Source organism: Lepidochelys kempii, chromosome 9 (genome assembly GCF_965140265.1).
Source record: "Lepidochelys kempii isolate rLepKem1 chromosome 9, rLepKem1.hap2, whole genome shotgun sequence".
NCBI lineage: Eukaryota > Metazoa > Chordata > Testudines > Cheloniidae > Lepidochelys > Lepidochelys kempii.
This window is the reverse complement of record NC_133264.1, coordinates 6169280-6185602: the sequence shown is the minus strand read 5'-3', so window position 1 is coordinate 6185602 and position 16323 is coordinate 6169280. Positions and strand designations below refer to the sequence as shown.

General features: G+C 45.9%; 1 protein-coding gene across 1 annotated transcript in view; it reads right to left on the bottom strand.

Moving 5' to 3' along the window:
- The window catches only part of PSMD1 (proteasome 26S subunit, non-ATPase 1), a 126502-nt gene that overhangs the window by 22910 nt on the left and 87269 nt on the right, over nt 1-16323 (bottom strand). The window contains exon 19 of the mRNA XM_073359107.1: nt 5902-6004. Coding sequence (XP_073215208.1) covers nt 5902-6004 — 103 coding nt within the window. The remainder of the gene's footprint in view (nt 1-5901; nt 6005-16323) is intronic.

Genomic DNA, 16323 nt, shown 5'->3' with positions numbered 1-16323 from the left:
AGGTCCACATCTATGAAAGAAAATCTATGACCCAGCTGGCCTGAGGCTTCATGGCAACATGCTACACCACAGGAGACTATGGTTTGGGAGTAGCCTTGAGTCTTGTGCCAACCAGGCTATTGGAGCTCAGGTCTGATAAGGGGGAGGGGTGATGGCGGAGGAAGGAAGATGACTGTAGTGATGCCAATGTCTCCTACCAGCCATGGTCCTAAAACATAAAGGTCAGTGTCTGTCCTCTGACCAAGCTGCAGCAAGTGTGCTGTGAATGAAGCTCTCAGATGTAGGATGAGAGGATTCAAGGGGGGAAATGGCCCGTAGTACAACAGGACAGGAGGTGGAAGTCACATTTGATTGTGGGAAGAAAAAAAAAAGGTTACCTTCCTTTCGTAACCGTTGTGCTTTGAGATGCCTTGCTCACGTCCATTCCATTCTAGGTGCATGCGCACCCTCGTACACAGTCATCGGAGACTTTTGCCTTAGCGGTATCCGCGGGGTCGGCTGCGGCACCCTCTAGAGTGCCACGCTCATGAGTTGGTATATCAGGCACCACCGGCCCTAGGCCCTCTCAGTTTTTGCTTGCCAGCAACTCCGACAGAGGGGCAGGAGGGTGGGTCATGGAATGGATATGAGCAACACATCTCAAAGAACAACAGCTATGAAAGGTGGGTAACCGTTTTTTCTTCTTTGAGTGCTTGCTCATGTCGATTCCATTCTAGGTGACTCACAAGCAATATCCCTGGAGGTGGGCTCGGAGTTCACGGTCGTGCATTTTCCAGCACTGCTCTGCGAAAGCCAGCATCATCTCGAGCTTATTGGGTAAGCACATAGTGAGATGTGAACATGAACAGACGACCAGGGAGCAGCTCTGCAGATATCCTGAATGGACACCTGGGCCAGGAAGGCCACCACCGAGGCCTGCGTTCTAGTTGAGTGCGTGGTGACAACTGCCAGCGTAGGCACCTTCGCCTGATCATAGTAGAAACTGATGCAGGCAGTGATCCAAGATGAAATCCTCTGGGCAAACACTGGATGACCTTTCATCCTACTTGCTACCGCAACGAACAACTGAGTTGACTTGCAAAACAGTTTGGTCCTGTCTATGTAGAAGGCTAGCGCACTCCTGATGTCCAGGGAGTGCAATCTATGTTCCTCCTCAGACTTAAGAGGCTTTGGAAAGAAGACTGCAAGAATATGTCCTGGCTCGTATGAAACTACAAAACCACCTGGGCAGGAAGCCAGACACAGTCGCAGCTGGACCCTGTCCTTGAAGAACACCATATAAGGCGGTTCCAGGATGAGTGCCCTAATCTCGGAAACCCTTGGGGCAGAAGTTATCGTCACCAGGAATGACACTTTCCAGGAGAGCAGAAGAAGAGAAGAGGATGCCAAGGGCTCGAAGGGCGCTTTCATGAGCTATGTGAGTACCAGATTAGGCTCCCAGGGAGGGACAGGATCCCAGACTTGAGGATAGAACTGCTCCAGACCTTTTAAGAACCGGACCGTCATGCCATGCACGAAGACCGATTTGCCCTGAAATGGATGAAAGGGACAACCCTTGGAACTGAAGATGCACAAGGTAGTCCAGGATCAGCAGCAGCGAGGCTTGCTCAGGCCCAAACCCTTGGGCCGAAGTCCAGCACGTGAAGCGTTTCCATTTACCTAGATAGGTGGCTCTAGTGGAGGGCTGTTGCTGGACTCACGCTGAGCACTCCTGCTCTTCCGCAGTCAACCATGGAGCAACCAAGCTGTGAGGTGCAGAGCCGCCTGGTTTGGGTGCAGGAGCCGGAGATGATTCTGCGACAGGAGATCCAGCCAGCAGGGCAGCAGCATCGGGGCCAACACCGACAAGTCCATAAGCGTGCTGAACCAGTGCTGGGGAGGCCAAGCCGGGGCAATCAGGATGACTTTGGCCTTGTCCTGCTTGACCTTCTTGTGGAGCAACAGCGCTGTCGGGAAACCATACATCAGATACCCCGACCACGGGAACAGAAAGGCATCCAACAGGAAGTCCCTGTCGATCCTCCAGAACAAGCAGAACAGGTGGCACTTCCTGTTGTGGCGAGTCGCAAACAAGTCTCCCTGGGGAAACCCCCGCCTTTGGAAGATCTGGTCAACCACATCAGGTTGGAGAGACCACTCGAGGCGAGACGAGAAGGTTCTGCTGAGGCGATCCACCAAAACCTTCCTGGTTCCAGGGAGGCACACTGAGTGGTCCAGCACCTTGACTACCAGGTCCAGGTCATGCCTGTTGGGCACGTAGACTGACATTAACCATGCCTGCAGCAGGCAGAGATGGAGCCGGGCAAGGCGGACCAGGTAGGTGCAGGACGCCATATGACCTAACAATCGTCAGCAGGTGTGGGCGGTGGTGAGTGGATTATCCCTCACCCAGGAGATTATGTTTGACATGAAGCGGGACTCCAGAAGGAATGTCCTTGCCCGCATGGAGTCGAGAACTGCCCCGATGAACTCTATCCATTGCACTAGGGTTGACTTCTTTTCGTTCACTAACAGGCCCAAGTCATGGCATGTGGCTCGCACCAGATTGAGGCTGCTCTGCATGTGATCCCGTGATCTGCCCAGATGAGCCAATCGTCAGGATAAGGACAGATCTGGACCCCCTGGGGTCTTAGGTAAGCAGCACTGGGGGGGCATGCGTTTTGTAAAGACCCACAGGGCCAAGGATAGGCCAAAGAGGAGCGCCGTAAATTGGAAATGGTGCTGGCCCACGACAAAACGAAGGAACCGTCTGTGTCCTGGCAAGACAGAGATATGAAATAAGCATCTCTCAAGTCAAGAGCAGCATACCAGTCTCCCGGATCTAGGGAGGGAATGATGGAGGTCAGGGATACCATGCAAAACTTCAGCTTCTTGAGGTATTTTTTGAGCCGTCGGAGTTCGAGAATGAGATGTAGGCCACTTTTTCCTTCGGGATCAGGAAATAGCAGGAATAGAACCCTTTCCCCCTCATTTCCGGAGGGACCTCCTCCACTGCCCACACTTGTAGTAGGCGGTTTACCTCCTGAACGAGGAGTTGCTCGTGAGAGGGGTCCGTGAAGGGTCCCGGTGGACTAGCCTGGGAGGGCCTTGCCACCGCCTCGTCTGGAGAGGAAGAGGATGACTAGACTACTGGGGGAGGGCCCGGGGCATCTTCCCCTGCAGGGGAAGGAGGTCTCGGGGTGGGCACCTGCTCCTCCACCGCAGCGCCCACCGGCGTGTCCTGCACCAAGCCTGGTGCTGCCGATGCCGAGTGAGGTTTGTCCAATGTGGCGACTGAGGACTGGTGGGACAGGGGCATCGGCATAACGGGCATGCCCCAGGTGTTTCAATAGGGCCATTGGGTCAGTCACTGGCCCTGTTGCCAGGTCGGCATTGCCACTGTGTATGCACCTTTCAGAACCCAGTCGTGTTGCTGTGTAGATGAGGGACTGAGCCCCATCTCCATGCCGGAGAAGTCCTCTTCCTCCGGAGACCAAGGCGGGGCCGTCGAGGCCTGGGTCTGTCGGCTAACCGTTGCTGCAGATAACCGGTGCCTGGAATAGTCAGACTGGTGCCAGGAGTAGGGAGAGCGGCGCTCAGCTGGGAGTGTCCCCAAGGCCTCGGTGACGGTGACCGTCGCCATGAAGACGGCCGGTATCTACAGTAAGATGATTGGCATCTCTCTAGGCGAGCCCTGGCGCGAAGGCAGAGACCGGGAATGCAGTGCCAGTGACCTGTTGTGGCGAACCGGCGACCTGGGCTGAAGAGAAGACCAATGGCATGATGACACAGGGCTCTGCCTTGGCTCTGGAGACCGGTAGTGCTTGCTTGCCTTCTGGGACGCCTTCATGGCCAGCTTGCCCTCATGGGGAGCCTTAGCTGGGTCCATCCTTGTTGCTCTCCGGGTGCCAAGAGGGCGCTGACCGTGCCATCAGCCTGGTTCCCCTACTGCTCCCTGGAGTTGGTGATGGGTGCTTAGGGGGGTGCTACTCCCTGTGGCAGAGCCCCCTTGCAGGTCCGGTGTGGGCGGGTGGCCCGAGCAGGATCCTATACCCAATGTCCCTTGATCTGGCTTGCTTGGTGCCTGGTCCCTCTTCTTGGGCACCAGCAAAGGGGGCACCGAAGTCGAAGCGCTGTGTGCTGTGCCCAGCCATGCCAGCTCCAAGTCTGAGAGGAGGGCCTTCAAGTGAATGTCACGTTCTGTGTCCTGGGACGCAAGTTTTTACAGATGTGACACTTCTCTTTTTATGGGATTTCCCCAGGCACTTCAAACAGCTGCTGTGCGGGTCACTAACAGGCCTGTTGCAGTCAGAGTCGGGTTTAAACCCCTGAGACTGGGGCATGCCCCGCCTCCGGCAAAGTCCCCTCCGGGTCCTTAACTGACTGACTGACTGCTTACTTCCTAACTAAACTACTATAAACAAACTATTTACAGCTCAAGCACAGAGCTCAAGCAGGAGGAAAAAAAACCGCTGACCACTTGTGAAGCAAGGGTGGAGGGGAGGGATAGCTCAGTGGTTTGAGCATTGGCCTGCTAAACCCAGGGTTGCAAGTTCAATCCTTGAGGGGGCCATTTAGGGATTTGGGGCAAAAATTGGGGATTGGTCCTGCTTTGAGCAGGGGGTTGGACTAAGTGACCTCCTGAGGTCTCTTCTAATCCTGATATTCTATGATTCAAGGGAAAGAGGCGTTCATAGAATCTCAGGGTCGGAAGGGACCTCAGGAGGTCATCTAGTCCAACCCCCTGCTCAAAGCAGGACCAATCCCCAATTTTTGCCCCAGATCCCTAAATGGCCCCCTCAAGGATTGAACTCACAACCCTGGGTTTAGCAGGCTCAAACCGCTGAGCTACCCCTCCCTCTGACCCTCCCCGGGCGGTAACAAGGAACGGAGAGCGCATAGGGCCCGTGGTGCCTGATATACTGAGGCATGAGTGCAGCACTCCAGAGGGTGCCACAGCCGACCCCACGGACACCGCTACGGCAAAAGGCAAAAGTGTCTGACGACTGTGCACGTGGGGGCATGCACACCTAGAATGGAATTGACATGAGCAAGCACTGGAAGAAGAATAGGAACATCTGATATCATTAAATTAAGAGCCCTGCAAGAGTGAGCTCTTGAGAAAGGAAAGGGCACATCTTTTAATTTGTTTTCCTTTTCTCCATGGAATCTTTCCTTAATAGGTCTTGTTGTTCAGCACCAGGAGTTATAAAGGCTTTAGTAGTTTAAATCCATGGTGTAACACTTAGTCACTAGAAGTCGTGTAATGAAATTCTCCAAACTGGCAAGCTACAGACCTACGCAGATGCCCTCTGATGACAACAGCTTTGGCTTTTCTGTAATAATACTGATACAATTAATTGTGCTTCCTTCTCTGAACCTTTTCCCCAACAATGAGGAAACATGCTCACTAATGGAGTTAAAAACATAATTTAACACAGAACCCAAAGAAAGCTGAGAGACAAATACCGCAAGGTTTCCAAACTGACTTGTGGAGAAACTACTTTCAATAGAAAGGAAGCAACATATGAACACCACCTACGTACTGTAAATCAAGGCTCTGGATGACAAATGGATTCAAAGGAAAATGACACTTTGAGCAGAAATCTGGAAAAGGATTACCTTTAAAGTTTGGAACAGTTTTACACTGAAACTGTGTTGAAGAGGTTTTATTTTTGCAGTCAGGTGAAACCCCCTGAAAACGAGGGGTTTATGGAAGCTCCGATACCCCTGTAACTATCATACCCTTTGTGATAAGCCTCCGCCTGTGAAACTCACATGTAATGATGAATAGCTCTAGATTAGCCAGAGCTCCAGGCTTCCAAATCCTTTTCACCATTGGCTTCAAGAGACCAAGAACACTTCCGGAGGCCCTGGTCAAAGTCTTAGAACTTTTTACTGCTTTAATATTAAGGAAATTACCTGCATCCAAGATGCCCTGGGCCAGGATTGCTCCAAACTTGGCCATAACATCATCATGCTTGTCATTAATGACTTTGGAATAGAGCTGTCTGAACTGGCTGACCTGTAAGAGGAGAAAGAAAACCGGAGGTAAAATATTGATTCACACCAGTAACAGAAAAGCTAGCCACAGAAAACAGGGAGTTCTTCCTCTGTAAGGGTTCAATCACATTCAATCACAGTAGAAAGAGGCAAGTCAAACAACTAGGATTCTTTTATGTATCTCCAGAGTAGACATGACATCTGATGGTAGCACCAATTTCCCTTCATTTCCTGTTTCTGCAATAAGCCCTCCCAAACGATATCTATGCCCCCCACGCCTAGGAACTGAAAAGGGCCCATCAAAAAGACTCCTGCCATTCCCAGGCATGGCTAGAAGGTGGTTTGAGCAGGCTTCTTCCCCTATGGTCAATTTTGCTGTTGGTAATCCCCAAGTCCTCTTACCAGGTACTCACTTCAGCTGCAGGTAAGTGAGCACATATATCTGCACTCGGAAACAACAGCTGATCCACAGTGAGATTTCCAACATTCTAAACGCAGTTTTAAAACTCTATCAAGAGCTGATGCTCACTTCCTGCCATAACATACTTCCCAATACCTATTAAACATTTTCCCAGAGGACCTTCTTCTCCAGAGAACAGTCCAGACCAATCAGTGACTTTGCCCCCACTGATGAGCGTTTGAAAGAGACCCTTGTATTTCTGCTTGTAAGACACACTGTGGTTGGAGTAGGTCAGGAGTTCTCCAGCAAAACCAGTATTTGATGGAAAATGCTGGTTTGTTGAAACCAAAATGTTCCACAAAAATTTGTTTCAATGAACTTCCTATAAACACAGACAGTGTTTGACAAAACCTGGCCTGGCTTTCTGCCAGCACACCTGGCAGGCTGCTGGGGAGCCCAGGCTTCCAGGACTCCTGGCTCTGTGGCAACCCTGCCATGAAGACTGCTCCAGGGCTGGAGATCCCAGGTCTTCCAGACTCCTTGCTCGGAACCACAAGCCTGGAAAGCCTGGGGGCTCTCAGAGGTTTCAGGCTCCCTGCCTGGGACAGGGCTGATGGGGAACTGGGACCCTGACAGCGTGGAATTTTGGAAACAAAACAATGAGCATTTAAAATTACTTTTTTCAGATTTCCATTCTGTAGAGATTTTTGAAATTTCTATTTTTCTTCTTTTTGAAATGGAATGCGTTTTTCACAATGTCCCATGTCATGGAAATTATGACATTCAACAGCTCATCTTCCACCCACAGCTGCCTTCTTAGGTATTTTATAACTGACAATTACTATAACAAATTGTTGGTAAGACTTGGAACAAGGATTTCAGCTCAGGTGTGCCTGATTAGGGAACAATGTACAATCATAGTTTCTACCCACTGTGTACAGGAGACCTCAAGCACTGGAACTGCACTAGTTCAGCCGGTCCTGCCTCGCTCCATCCCACAATGCACTGCTTCTTATTTTGAAATTAACAAAATGTCCTTGCTCCCAGCAACAGTTCTTCAGGAGACCCATTATATATTAGTGCAACCATGGGCAGAAGGTGTACAGGGCAGGAATGCATCAAAAGAATGGATATACGGAATGGTGCAAGGACAAGAGTAATTGTTGCAATCAATATCTCTATTTCCTTGTCTAGTGAAGACCAAAATATGAAGTGCCAGAAGTAGGATTAGAATTCAGGAGGTCCTGGCTCCTACTACTGAGTTCAGACTATTAGATTCCCCACCTGCACCTCATAAGAAAAAATATCCAAAGAAAGATTGTTCCATCAAGACCATTAACATGACTCATAGGACTTTACGGTCAGAAGGGATCATCATGATCATCTAGTCTGCCAAGTCTTGAAGTCAACAAACCAGAAAACCATGTTAGGAATTACATTTTATGAGACCAAGATTCAACAAGGCTGGAAGAAAACAATCATAGTCAGTGAGGACCAGGAGAGGACTGGAATCCAAGAGATATTTTACCATAAAATATTGCTAGGTTTTATAGTAAAAATGTTTACGGGAGGCTCAAAACACTATGTGAAACTGGAAACAACACACTTCAGGGCTAAAAGGAATCAATCTCTTGTTCCAAACTGATAGCAAACGATTTCTCCACTATACTTCATGATGCAAATTCTGGACTAGAGGTATTAAGAAGCTGCTGAAAAATCTATAGTTAGAGAACAATGGTTTCTTTCCAAACATGACATGCTGTCTCTCAACACTGCTGATTTATTGATACTTACAAAGGAAATGGGATCCTATCCAAACAAATATTTGTTTTCTTTCAGTTACTGTTTTGGAACTAAATCCGTGTTACCTGAGCTAGTTTTAAAATTGGTTCAGGCCAGCTCATTTTAAAAAAGATAGTTTAGTCAGTGACTGTGGATGGGTCAAGCCTTGGTTTAGAAACTGTCCTTTAGCCAATGTAGTGTTCCATCCAAAAAGGTTTTTCCTCAGACAGAAAAAATGCACTATGCTGGCTGAATCACAGCTGCCTTAAAGGGAAAGTGCACTGTACCCCATCCTCTTTCCTTGCCCTTCTGACAATTAATTCTGGTTATAATAGCAATCAGCTCCTTTAGAAGTCACCACATTTAATCTGGAGGCGCTCTCGACCAGTGGCTCTCAACCTTTCCAGACTACGGTACCCCTTTCAGGAGTCTGATTTGTCTTGCGTACTCCCATCCCCCGCAAGTTTCACCTCACTTAAAACTGCTTGCTTACAAAATCAGACACGAAAATACAAGTGTCACAGCACACTATTCCTGAAAAAATTTGCTTACTTGCTCATTTTTACCATCTAATTATAAAATAAATCAACTGGAATATAAATATTGTACTTACATTTCAGTGTGTAGTATATACAGCAGTATAAAAAAGTCCTTGTATTAAATTTTCGTTTGTACTGACTTCAGTAGTGCCTTTTGTGTAGCTTGTTGTATAACCTGGCAAATATCTGGATCAGCTGATATACCCCCTGGAAGATCTCTGTGTACGCCCAAGGTGAGAACCACTACTCTAGACCAGTGGGTCTCAACCAAGGGTTTGGGGCCCCCTAGGGGGCTACAAGAAGGTTTCAGAGTAGCAGCCGTGTTAGTCTGTATCCGCAAAAAGAAAAGGAGCACTTGTGGCACCTTAGAGACAAATAAATAAATTTGTTAGTCTCTAAGGTGCCACAAGTGCTCCTTTTCTTTAAGAAGGTTTCAGGGGGTCCGCCAAGGAGGGCCAGCATTAGACTCACTTGGGCCCAAGGCAGAAAGCTGAAGCCCCACCGCATGGGGTTGCAGCCTGGGACGGAAGCCAAAGCCTGAGCAATGTAGCTTTGCAGGGCCCTCTGTGGCATGGGGGCCCCAGGCAGTTGCCCAGCTTGCTACCCCCTAACACCAGCCCTGGCTTTTATATGCAGAAAACCAGTTATTGTGGCACAAGGTGGGCCGTGGAGATTTTATAGCATGTTTGGGGGGCCCTCAGAAAGAAAAGTTGAGAACCCCTGCTCTAAACCATCATCATGGTGAAGGACACACCCACTCAGATCAGTAACCACCATTTGTTAAACACCGATTGCTACTTTTCTTTTGTTCTCCACGCACATTACACTTGTAACCAAGGAGTGACAGATCAGCCATCTTTAAACAAAGGACAATGCAGCTGAACAACAAAACATTTCTCAACAAGGATAGAAGGCAGAGACTTCAGGAGGATGCAATTACTCTTGTTATTCACTCTTTCCAAGAGAACAGTAAATCAAGCCAAGTTCTTGTTAATAAGGTTCTTCCTCGGCCAATTCCCCCTCATACTGAGAATTGCTTTTGTTTTTGTTTTTTTTAAATTAAAGAACCTAAGTTTCCTTAAGGCTGTGAATGCTAAAACAAGGAAGCAATTTAAAATTTTATATATACATTAAACATACACACAATGTACTCTCAGTATTTGAGATATCTTGTACCAAAAAAATCCCCTCTATTTTATGTTTTACTTATTTTTGTTATGCTATCATGAATTTTATAAATGTAAAATCTTGTACCAGGGCTTAGAAATCATTTATTTATTTAATATACATGTTTTTACTCATGTTTATCATGCCAGATCTCTTGTGCCCTGCAAAGAGACATCCGTTTGCATTTAGTGTAATATTTCTAATTGCTCTTCCTAGTCACAGGATCTGAGATAGTGTGTGTCTTAACAGCTATCTCCTTTGGAATCTACCCTGGGTTTTCAATTATAAGAACTATGGCTTCCGTGGCATTCAATGGGACAAAGTGAATGAACGTTTTGAAAAGGAAGCCGCAAGCACTAGTTGTGGCCTCTGTCAGTGCTATCTCAAACAAACAGGGACATATACAAAACTATAGAAGATGGAGCAGAACAGTATGTTGAAGAGACTAGTTTGAGTATTAGATTGCCTTTCGTATGAAGTATTGTCACCTCGTTCCTGTGGCTCTGGGCCCTGTTTTTTGGGTTCAGATTATTTATAAAAACTGACAGCTGCTACAATGCTCGGCAAAATTGCTAGCCACGTGGCCGTAATCTGGAATTTACACAATAATCAAATCTTCAGAGAAACAGATCCTGTATGAAGCAAAGAGACATTCAGCAGAACTGCTAATGTTCACACTGGCGTCTGAAGTCTGACAGTGAAGTGCCTCTGTGCACAGGCCAGAAAGGCCTGGTTTGGGAAATGAGAGGCAGATCTTGGGGCAGGGGCAGGAAGTTATTCACTTCCATCTGTGCATCAAAGCCCAGCAAACCTTAGTCACAAACTATTTGTAGATGGTTTATGCTGCTGACACTCACGCACGTTAAATACATTTCTTTTAATGAACTAGAACATACAAATCAAATGTATTAGCACCAAGCCTGAACCAAGAACCTGTGAGCAGTGTCATCACAGGATCAATGCAGGTCCAGCAGGGTTAGCCATGGCATGAGGAGTGTAAGGAACCAAACTAGAATAAAAGTCATCTTGCTGTCACTAACTTTATCAGGCCACTCATACCAGAGCTCCATATGAAACAATACGGCCTGTGTGGAATGGGCACAGAGCAGCTGTTAATGAATTAATGTCTAATAGCTAGAATGAAACTATTTCAGATCAAGTTGTTATGCTGTTTACTATCTGAAATGAAAGACATTGACTACCACTGCAGGAGCCATTCTGGTCTTGGATAAATACTATGGGTGATATTTACCCAAATTATTTATCCAAGAGCTGATCTGACAGTTTACGTGCAGGGTCATCCTCAGTAGTATTTGGGTTGAGGCGATTTTGCTGGCAGTTCCTAGATACGAACACATGACAGCAGGACTCCATCAGGGTGTTTTCAGACAGAGGTTCCCAGCTGTAGATCTACAAGGGCAAGCATTGGCTGACCTTCACAGTGCAGCGCAAGGACTGACCAACTACTGCTGGTGAGGTTTCTCTCATGATGGACTGGAGCAGTACAGGTAGGTAGGTAGGTGCTGGCTATTGAGGGCAATTTACTTTAATCTGTTCCTTGTTTTCAATTCAAATCATGTTGTCAGATGTCACAATGAGCAGCACATGACAGTTCTTAAATAGTTTTTTTAAACTGTGGTATGAAGCCCAAGGAGCTTTGTTTTCCACCCCCGTAGTATTTCTCGGCACTTTCAAGTTTTACAGTATTTAGAAAGGTCAGCTCAAAATTTATTTTGTGTTCTCCTGGCAGTAACCCAAAACATTTGAGCAGTGACTCATTTGATCTCTGGTAATAATATATAAAGATTTACCATCTTGATAATTAAAAAAGGCCAAAACTATAGGCCATCATTTCATTGAAAGCTGAACTATCCACAAGCAATATCTGAAATGCTGAGGAAATAACCCAGGCTCACACAGCTGAGGACAAATGCTTTGAACACAAGAACAAACACAGAACTCTGATATTTTGTTTGATGCAAAACTAGATGAAATGGTTCATTTGCAACTAACTTTCTGGCAAATAATTTTTTTTTAAATGAATGAAAATCAACTTCTCCACCCCTGTGCTTAATGAGCATCACACATAATATGCAGACTTTGAAAGACTGTTTACGAAGAAGGAGGGAGTGCTTAGTCATTGAGCAGCACACTGAAGACAGCTGTAGCCAATTGGTGCAATGTACACAATCCCCCTCACAGAACCAACCAATCATTCAAGGTCAAGATTATTTAGGGAGCTGTGGCTCCAACCCACCTCAGCTCCTTTCCACGTAGACATCATCTGTATCAGACTTAGAAAAGAGTAAGGTTTTGAAAATGGGGAATGGGTGGATCAATACGAGTTTATTGTTAGAAGAGCTGAAGTTACTGTGTATGCACACCTTTCTCCTTTGAGTAGTGTCACTACAAAGCCCACAGCTGGGGAGATTCATTCGTTATTCTTGTACTTCCCTCCTTTACAGATTTGTTAAGGCTAGTTAATTGTTCTCCAGCATTGGGAATCAGACCTAGCTGTCAAATCTAGAGGAACACTTCATAAAGTAGAATACAAATAGAATACCGGGTAGCAGAAATGCATCTCTCTGTAACTATTCATCAGAGACTTTCTAGGGAAGTTGCTTTAGACAAAGTGAAGTATGTGTTTTAAGACTTTCAGACACAGGGACACCTTCAAAGTAGGTGATCGTAATCCTTGTGTATGATGAAGAACCTAGATACAGTAAAACAGTGCTTGGCAAATGCCTAATAGATAAGACAGCACACTAAGTTTTATTCATCAGAAAATCCCTGATCAGAGATGTTATGCCACCGCTTTCCATCCCCCCTCAGCTTTATCCACACAAGCTAAATCTAATCTAGGCAATTTTCATATGGACTTTGCCCTATTTAAATAAAAGCTAAGAGCATAACATCTAAGCTATTCAACCTAGCCTATTCTGGTGCTAAGTGAAGTTTAGGCAAGACTATTTGGAGATTAATGGATTGGTTAAAATGGAAATTAGAAATCACTTTAGTCAGCTATTTAGGATGCTGCATAAAGCCACCTTCCCCTTATGACTCTCTGTATAAATGAGGGCTGGCCCTCAAGGCTTGGATCTCACAGACTCTTCTGGCTGAGGTCATCATTGCACAGAACATGGATCTGAGGGATAGAGGATACAGAGAGCATCCTCTCAAAGGTTCAAATGGCGATTTTATTAATGTCGTGAGTATTAGGATTGAAGTCACAGCAAGGCGGCAATTCACAAATAGGTGAAAATACATATTTAGTGCTTTCAAAAATGTCTTCACAATAGAATGTACAAACACTAAAGATCCTTCTGTTAGAGGCTGGTAAGCAGATCTGATTGCCAAATGGTCCATAACAGGGGCCAGGGTAACAGTCCAGGATTGGAGGACTTGGGTTCCTGAATAATGCTCTTGCGAGAGACCTACAATGGAAAGTTTTTACTTTAAGCACAGGTTTTCCATGCTGGGGGGTTTATTATTATTAATTACGCCTCCCCAGAAAGATTTTCTGCATCATATATATATGTTCAAGTCAGAGTTCAACAAAATGCAAACATGAGACTTCAAGGCTCAGAGATTTTGGATCTAGAGGAAGAGCTCAGCACTGGTCCTCAGACAGATCCGCAAACGCCAGCACTAGGACTGGAAGTTCTGGTAGCAGGGCTAGGAGTGGTCAGAATAAGATGCAACAAGCCAAAGTTGGAGCTCTCCATTTCTCCTGAACTCTGTCCTGTCTGATTCTGTGAAGATATCGAAGCTAACCCACAGTAAATCAGATTTAACATGTCAGACAGGTAGTGTTTCTCCCCCTTTGCTTTCCTAACCAGATTTGCAGGTTCCTAACACATATCATGAAGTTGTCACATATTTGTATTGCAATGTTCTCATTGTATCTATAGTGTAAGGTTGTGTTTCACAAAGTAAGCCATTCCTGCTGCCTTCCTGGTTAAGAAAGAAGGTGGATTTCATGCAAGACAAACAGGGAAGTGGAGTTCTGTGCTGTGCTGTACATAGCTAGTTTGGTTCTTCACACTTATACCTAACAGCAGAGGTTTAAAAAGGAATGTTGGATATTCTCCCAGCGCTGCACCCAGTGAGGAGGAAAAATTAAAGTTTCGACTCCAAAGAAACCTTCTCAGTTTTGCACAATCTTTGCTACACAGTTTGTAACTTCCAGAGAAGTATAAATAAAATCTTGGCTTTGTTTGAACTACTGAAGTCCACTTGCCAGAAGATTGCACATGATGCTTTCATAATTTATAATTCCATTAGGCAGCCTCCCCTCCCACTCAAAGAGGACTCTGTCCCATGCAGAGATAGAAACAGTGATCATCTAAGAGTTTGTTGTTGGGGTTGTTAGAGAGACAGCTCTATGCATGTGTTTAGGTGATAGATTTGCTTCCTCCCCAAGAGATGGAATGGATCATAAAACTAACTGCACATCATACATTAAAGGAGACAAACTACAAATTGTACAGATATGGCTATAAACTATAGCACTCTCAACCTCCAAAACAGAATTTAATCCAATCTCATGGGTAACTGAAAAGGTGGGTTTCATGCAATGATACAACAGACAGAAGTGGAGCTCTGTACTGTTTTGATACACACCCTAGAATTTTTGGTTAAAAAAAAAAAATCAGATTTGCCCCATTCTACTATGAGTGCAAAAAGATGATTGCTTTTGAGATAGTCTTGAAGTGTTAAGCCATCAACATAACAAAATATTGTTTGTAAGCAGCGCTCGGAGGGAGATGAGGGAAAATAGAATTTATAACAATCACCAAGTTCCAAACAACAAGGGATAATTAACCAGTCAGATGAACTCATTTAACAAACAAGGCTTGTGAAATAACCATGATGCCATTCAAGCAAGACTCTGCTTAGTAGTTTACAGCAACCACCTCCACAACCATTAATTCTCTAAGTCCATTTTACCCAGGGCTGATGCTGGAAATGTATTTTTTAATCGAGAATGGTACCCTACAGTAAATGGGGTTGTTTGAGAGGCTGTAATCCGCGTGGAACCTACTGCAAGTTAAGTAACCATTCTTTCTTCTTCATGTATGTGTCATGGTGGATCTGACTGTAGGTGTCCTCCCTGGACAGCCAGAGTGAGGAGTTTCAGCTGTGTTCAACAGTGACAGAAGTACTGATCTCACAAATTGGACATCTAACCAGATTGCCATGTCAAGTGCATAACGTTTAACAAAAGAAGTGGGCTGCTCCACATGGCTGCCTTGAGGCTCTCCGAGACTGGCACATTTCTGAAACAGGCAGAAGATGCTGCCAGTGCACCTTGATTTCACAGGGAGAGACTCACCAGCCAAAAAATAGCAGGTGGAAATGGTAAGTGGATCACACAGTGAGAGTCTCTGCAACAAGATAGCCTGACCTCTTGAGGTCCATGATGTGGCCACAGAGAGGCAGGGAGACAGCCTGAAAGCTTGTTTCTGTTGAAACAATAGAAAAAAGCTTTGGAGATGTCAAAACCTGCTTTCCTCCCAGTGAGGGCAGCTTCAGAAAGGAGACTTAAAATAATCATTTGGCTTAGGTGAAATCCTGAGACCACCTTAGTGTGGAACAGTAGGAATGTTACACAGGCTAGTCTGATAGTCCTTGGCTCCAGCATGTACTTGTGAAGTTCCAGGTTGTCTCAAGACCATGTGCCTTGTATTTGAAGATGGGTCAGGTGGGTGCCCCAGCCTCTTCTTGATGCATTTGTGATAAGAGTCATTGTTGTGAAGAGAACAGAGAATGGTACCCCTTTCTCACAATTACTGAGTCTAGCCACCAAGCGAGCTCTCGTGGGACTTGAAGCAAGACTGATCCTCCTGTTCATGAGACATCTGCAAGGGGAGCCTCAGTTGTAAGGGTTGTAGGTGAAGTCTGGCAAGCAGCATCATGTATGTGCATACCAACATGTGGCCTAAAAGTCACAGGCACGTACTTACTGTTGTTGGACTAGCCCACAGGTCTTTTACCACTGACTGGAGGGATTGTCATCTGGCAGGTAGATTCTTGCCGATCTTTAGTTGATTAAAGCTCTTGTGAACTTTATCAGCTGTGATAATGTGAGGAAATGGTTTTTCATAGTTCACCAGAAGACTAGTTGAGAGAACAGGAAAAGGATGTATTGAAAGACTGTCAGTCTCCTGCTGGGACTGCCCCTGTTCAGCCAGGTATAGGTAGATGTGAATTCCTTGTGAATTCCTTGGTGCCACTACTGCCAGGCATTTTGTGAACATGCTTTGTGCCGTGGAGAGTCCGAAGTGTAGAATCATAGAATATCAGGGTTGAAAGGGACCTCAGGAGATCATCTAGTCCAACCCCCTGCTCAAAGCAGGACCAATCCCCAATTAAATCATCCCAGCCAGGGCTTTGTCAAGCCTGACCTTAAAAACTTCTAAGGAAGGAGATTCTACCACCTCCCTAGGTAAC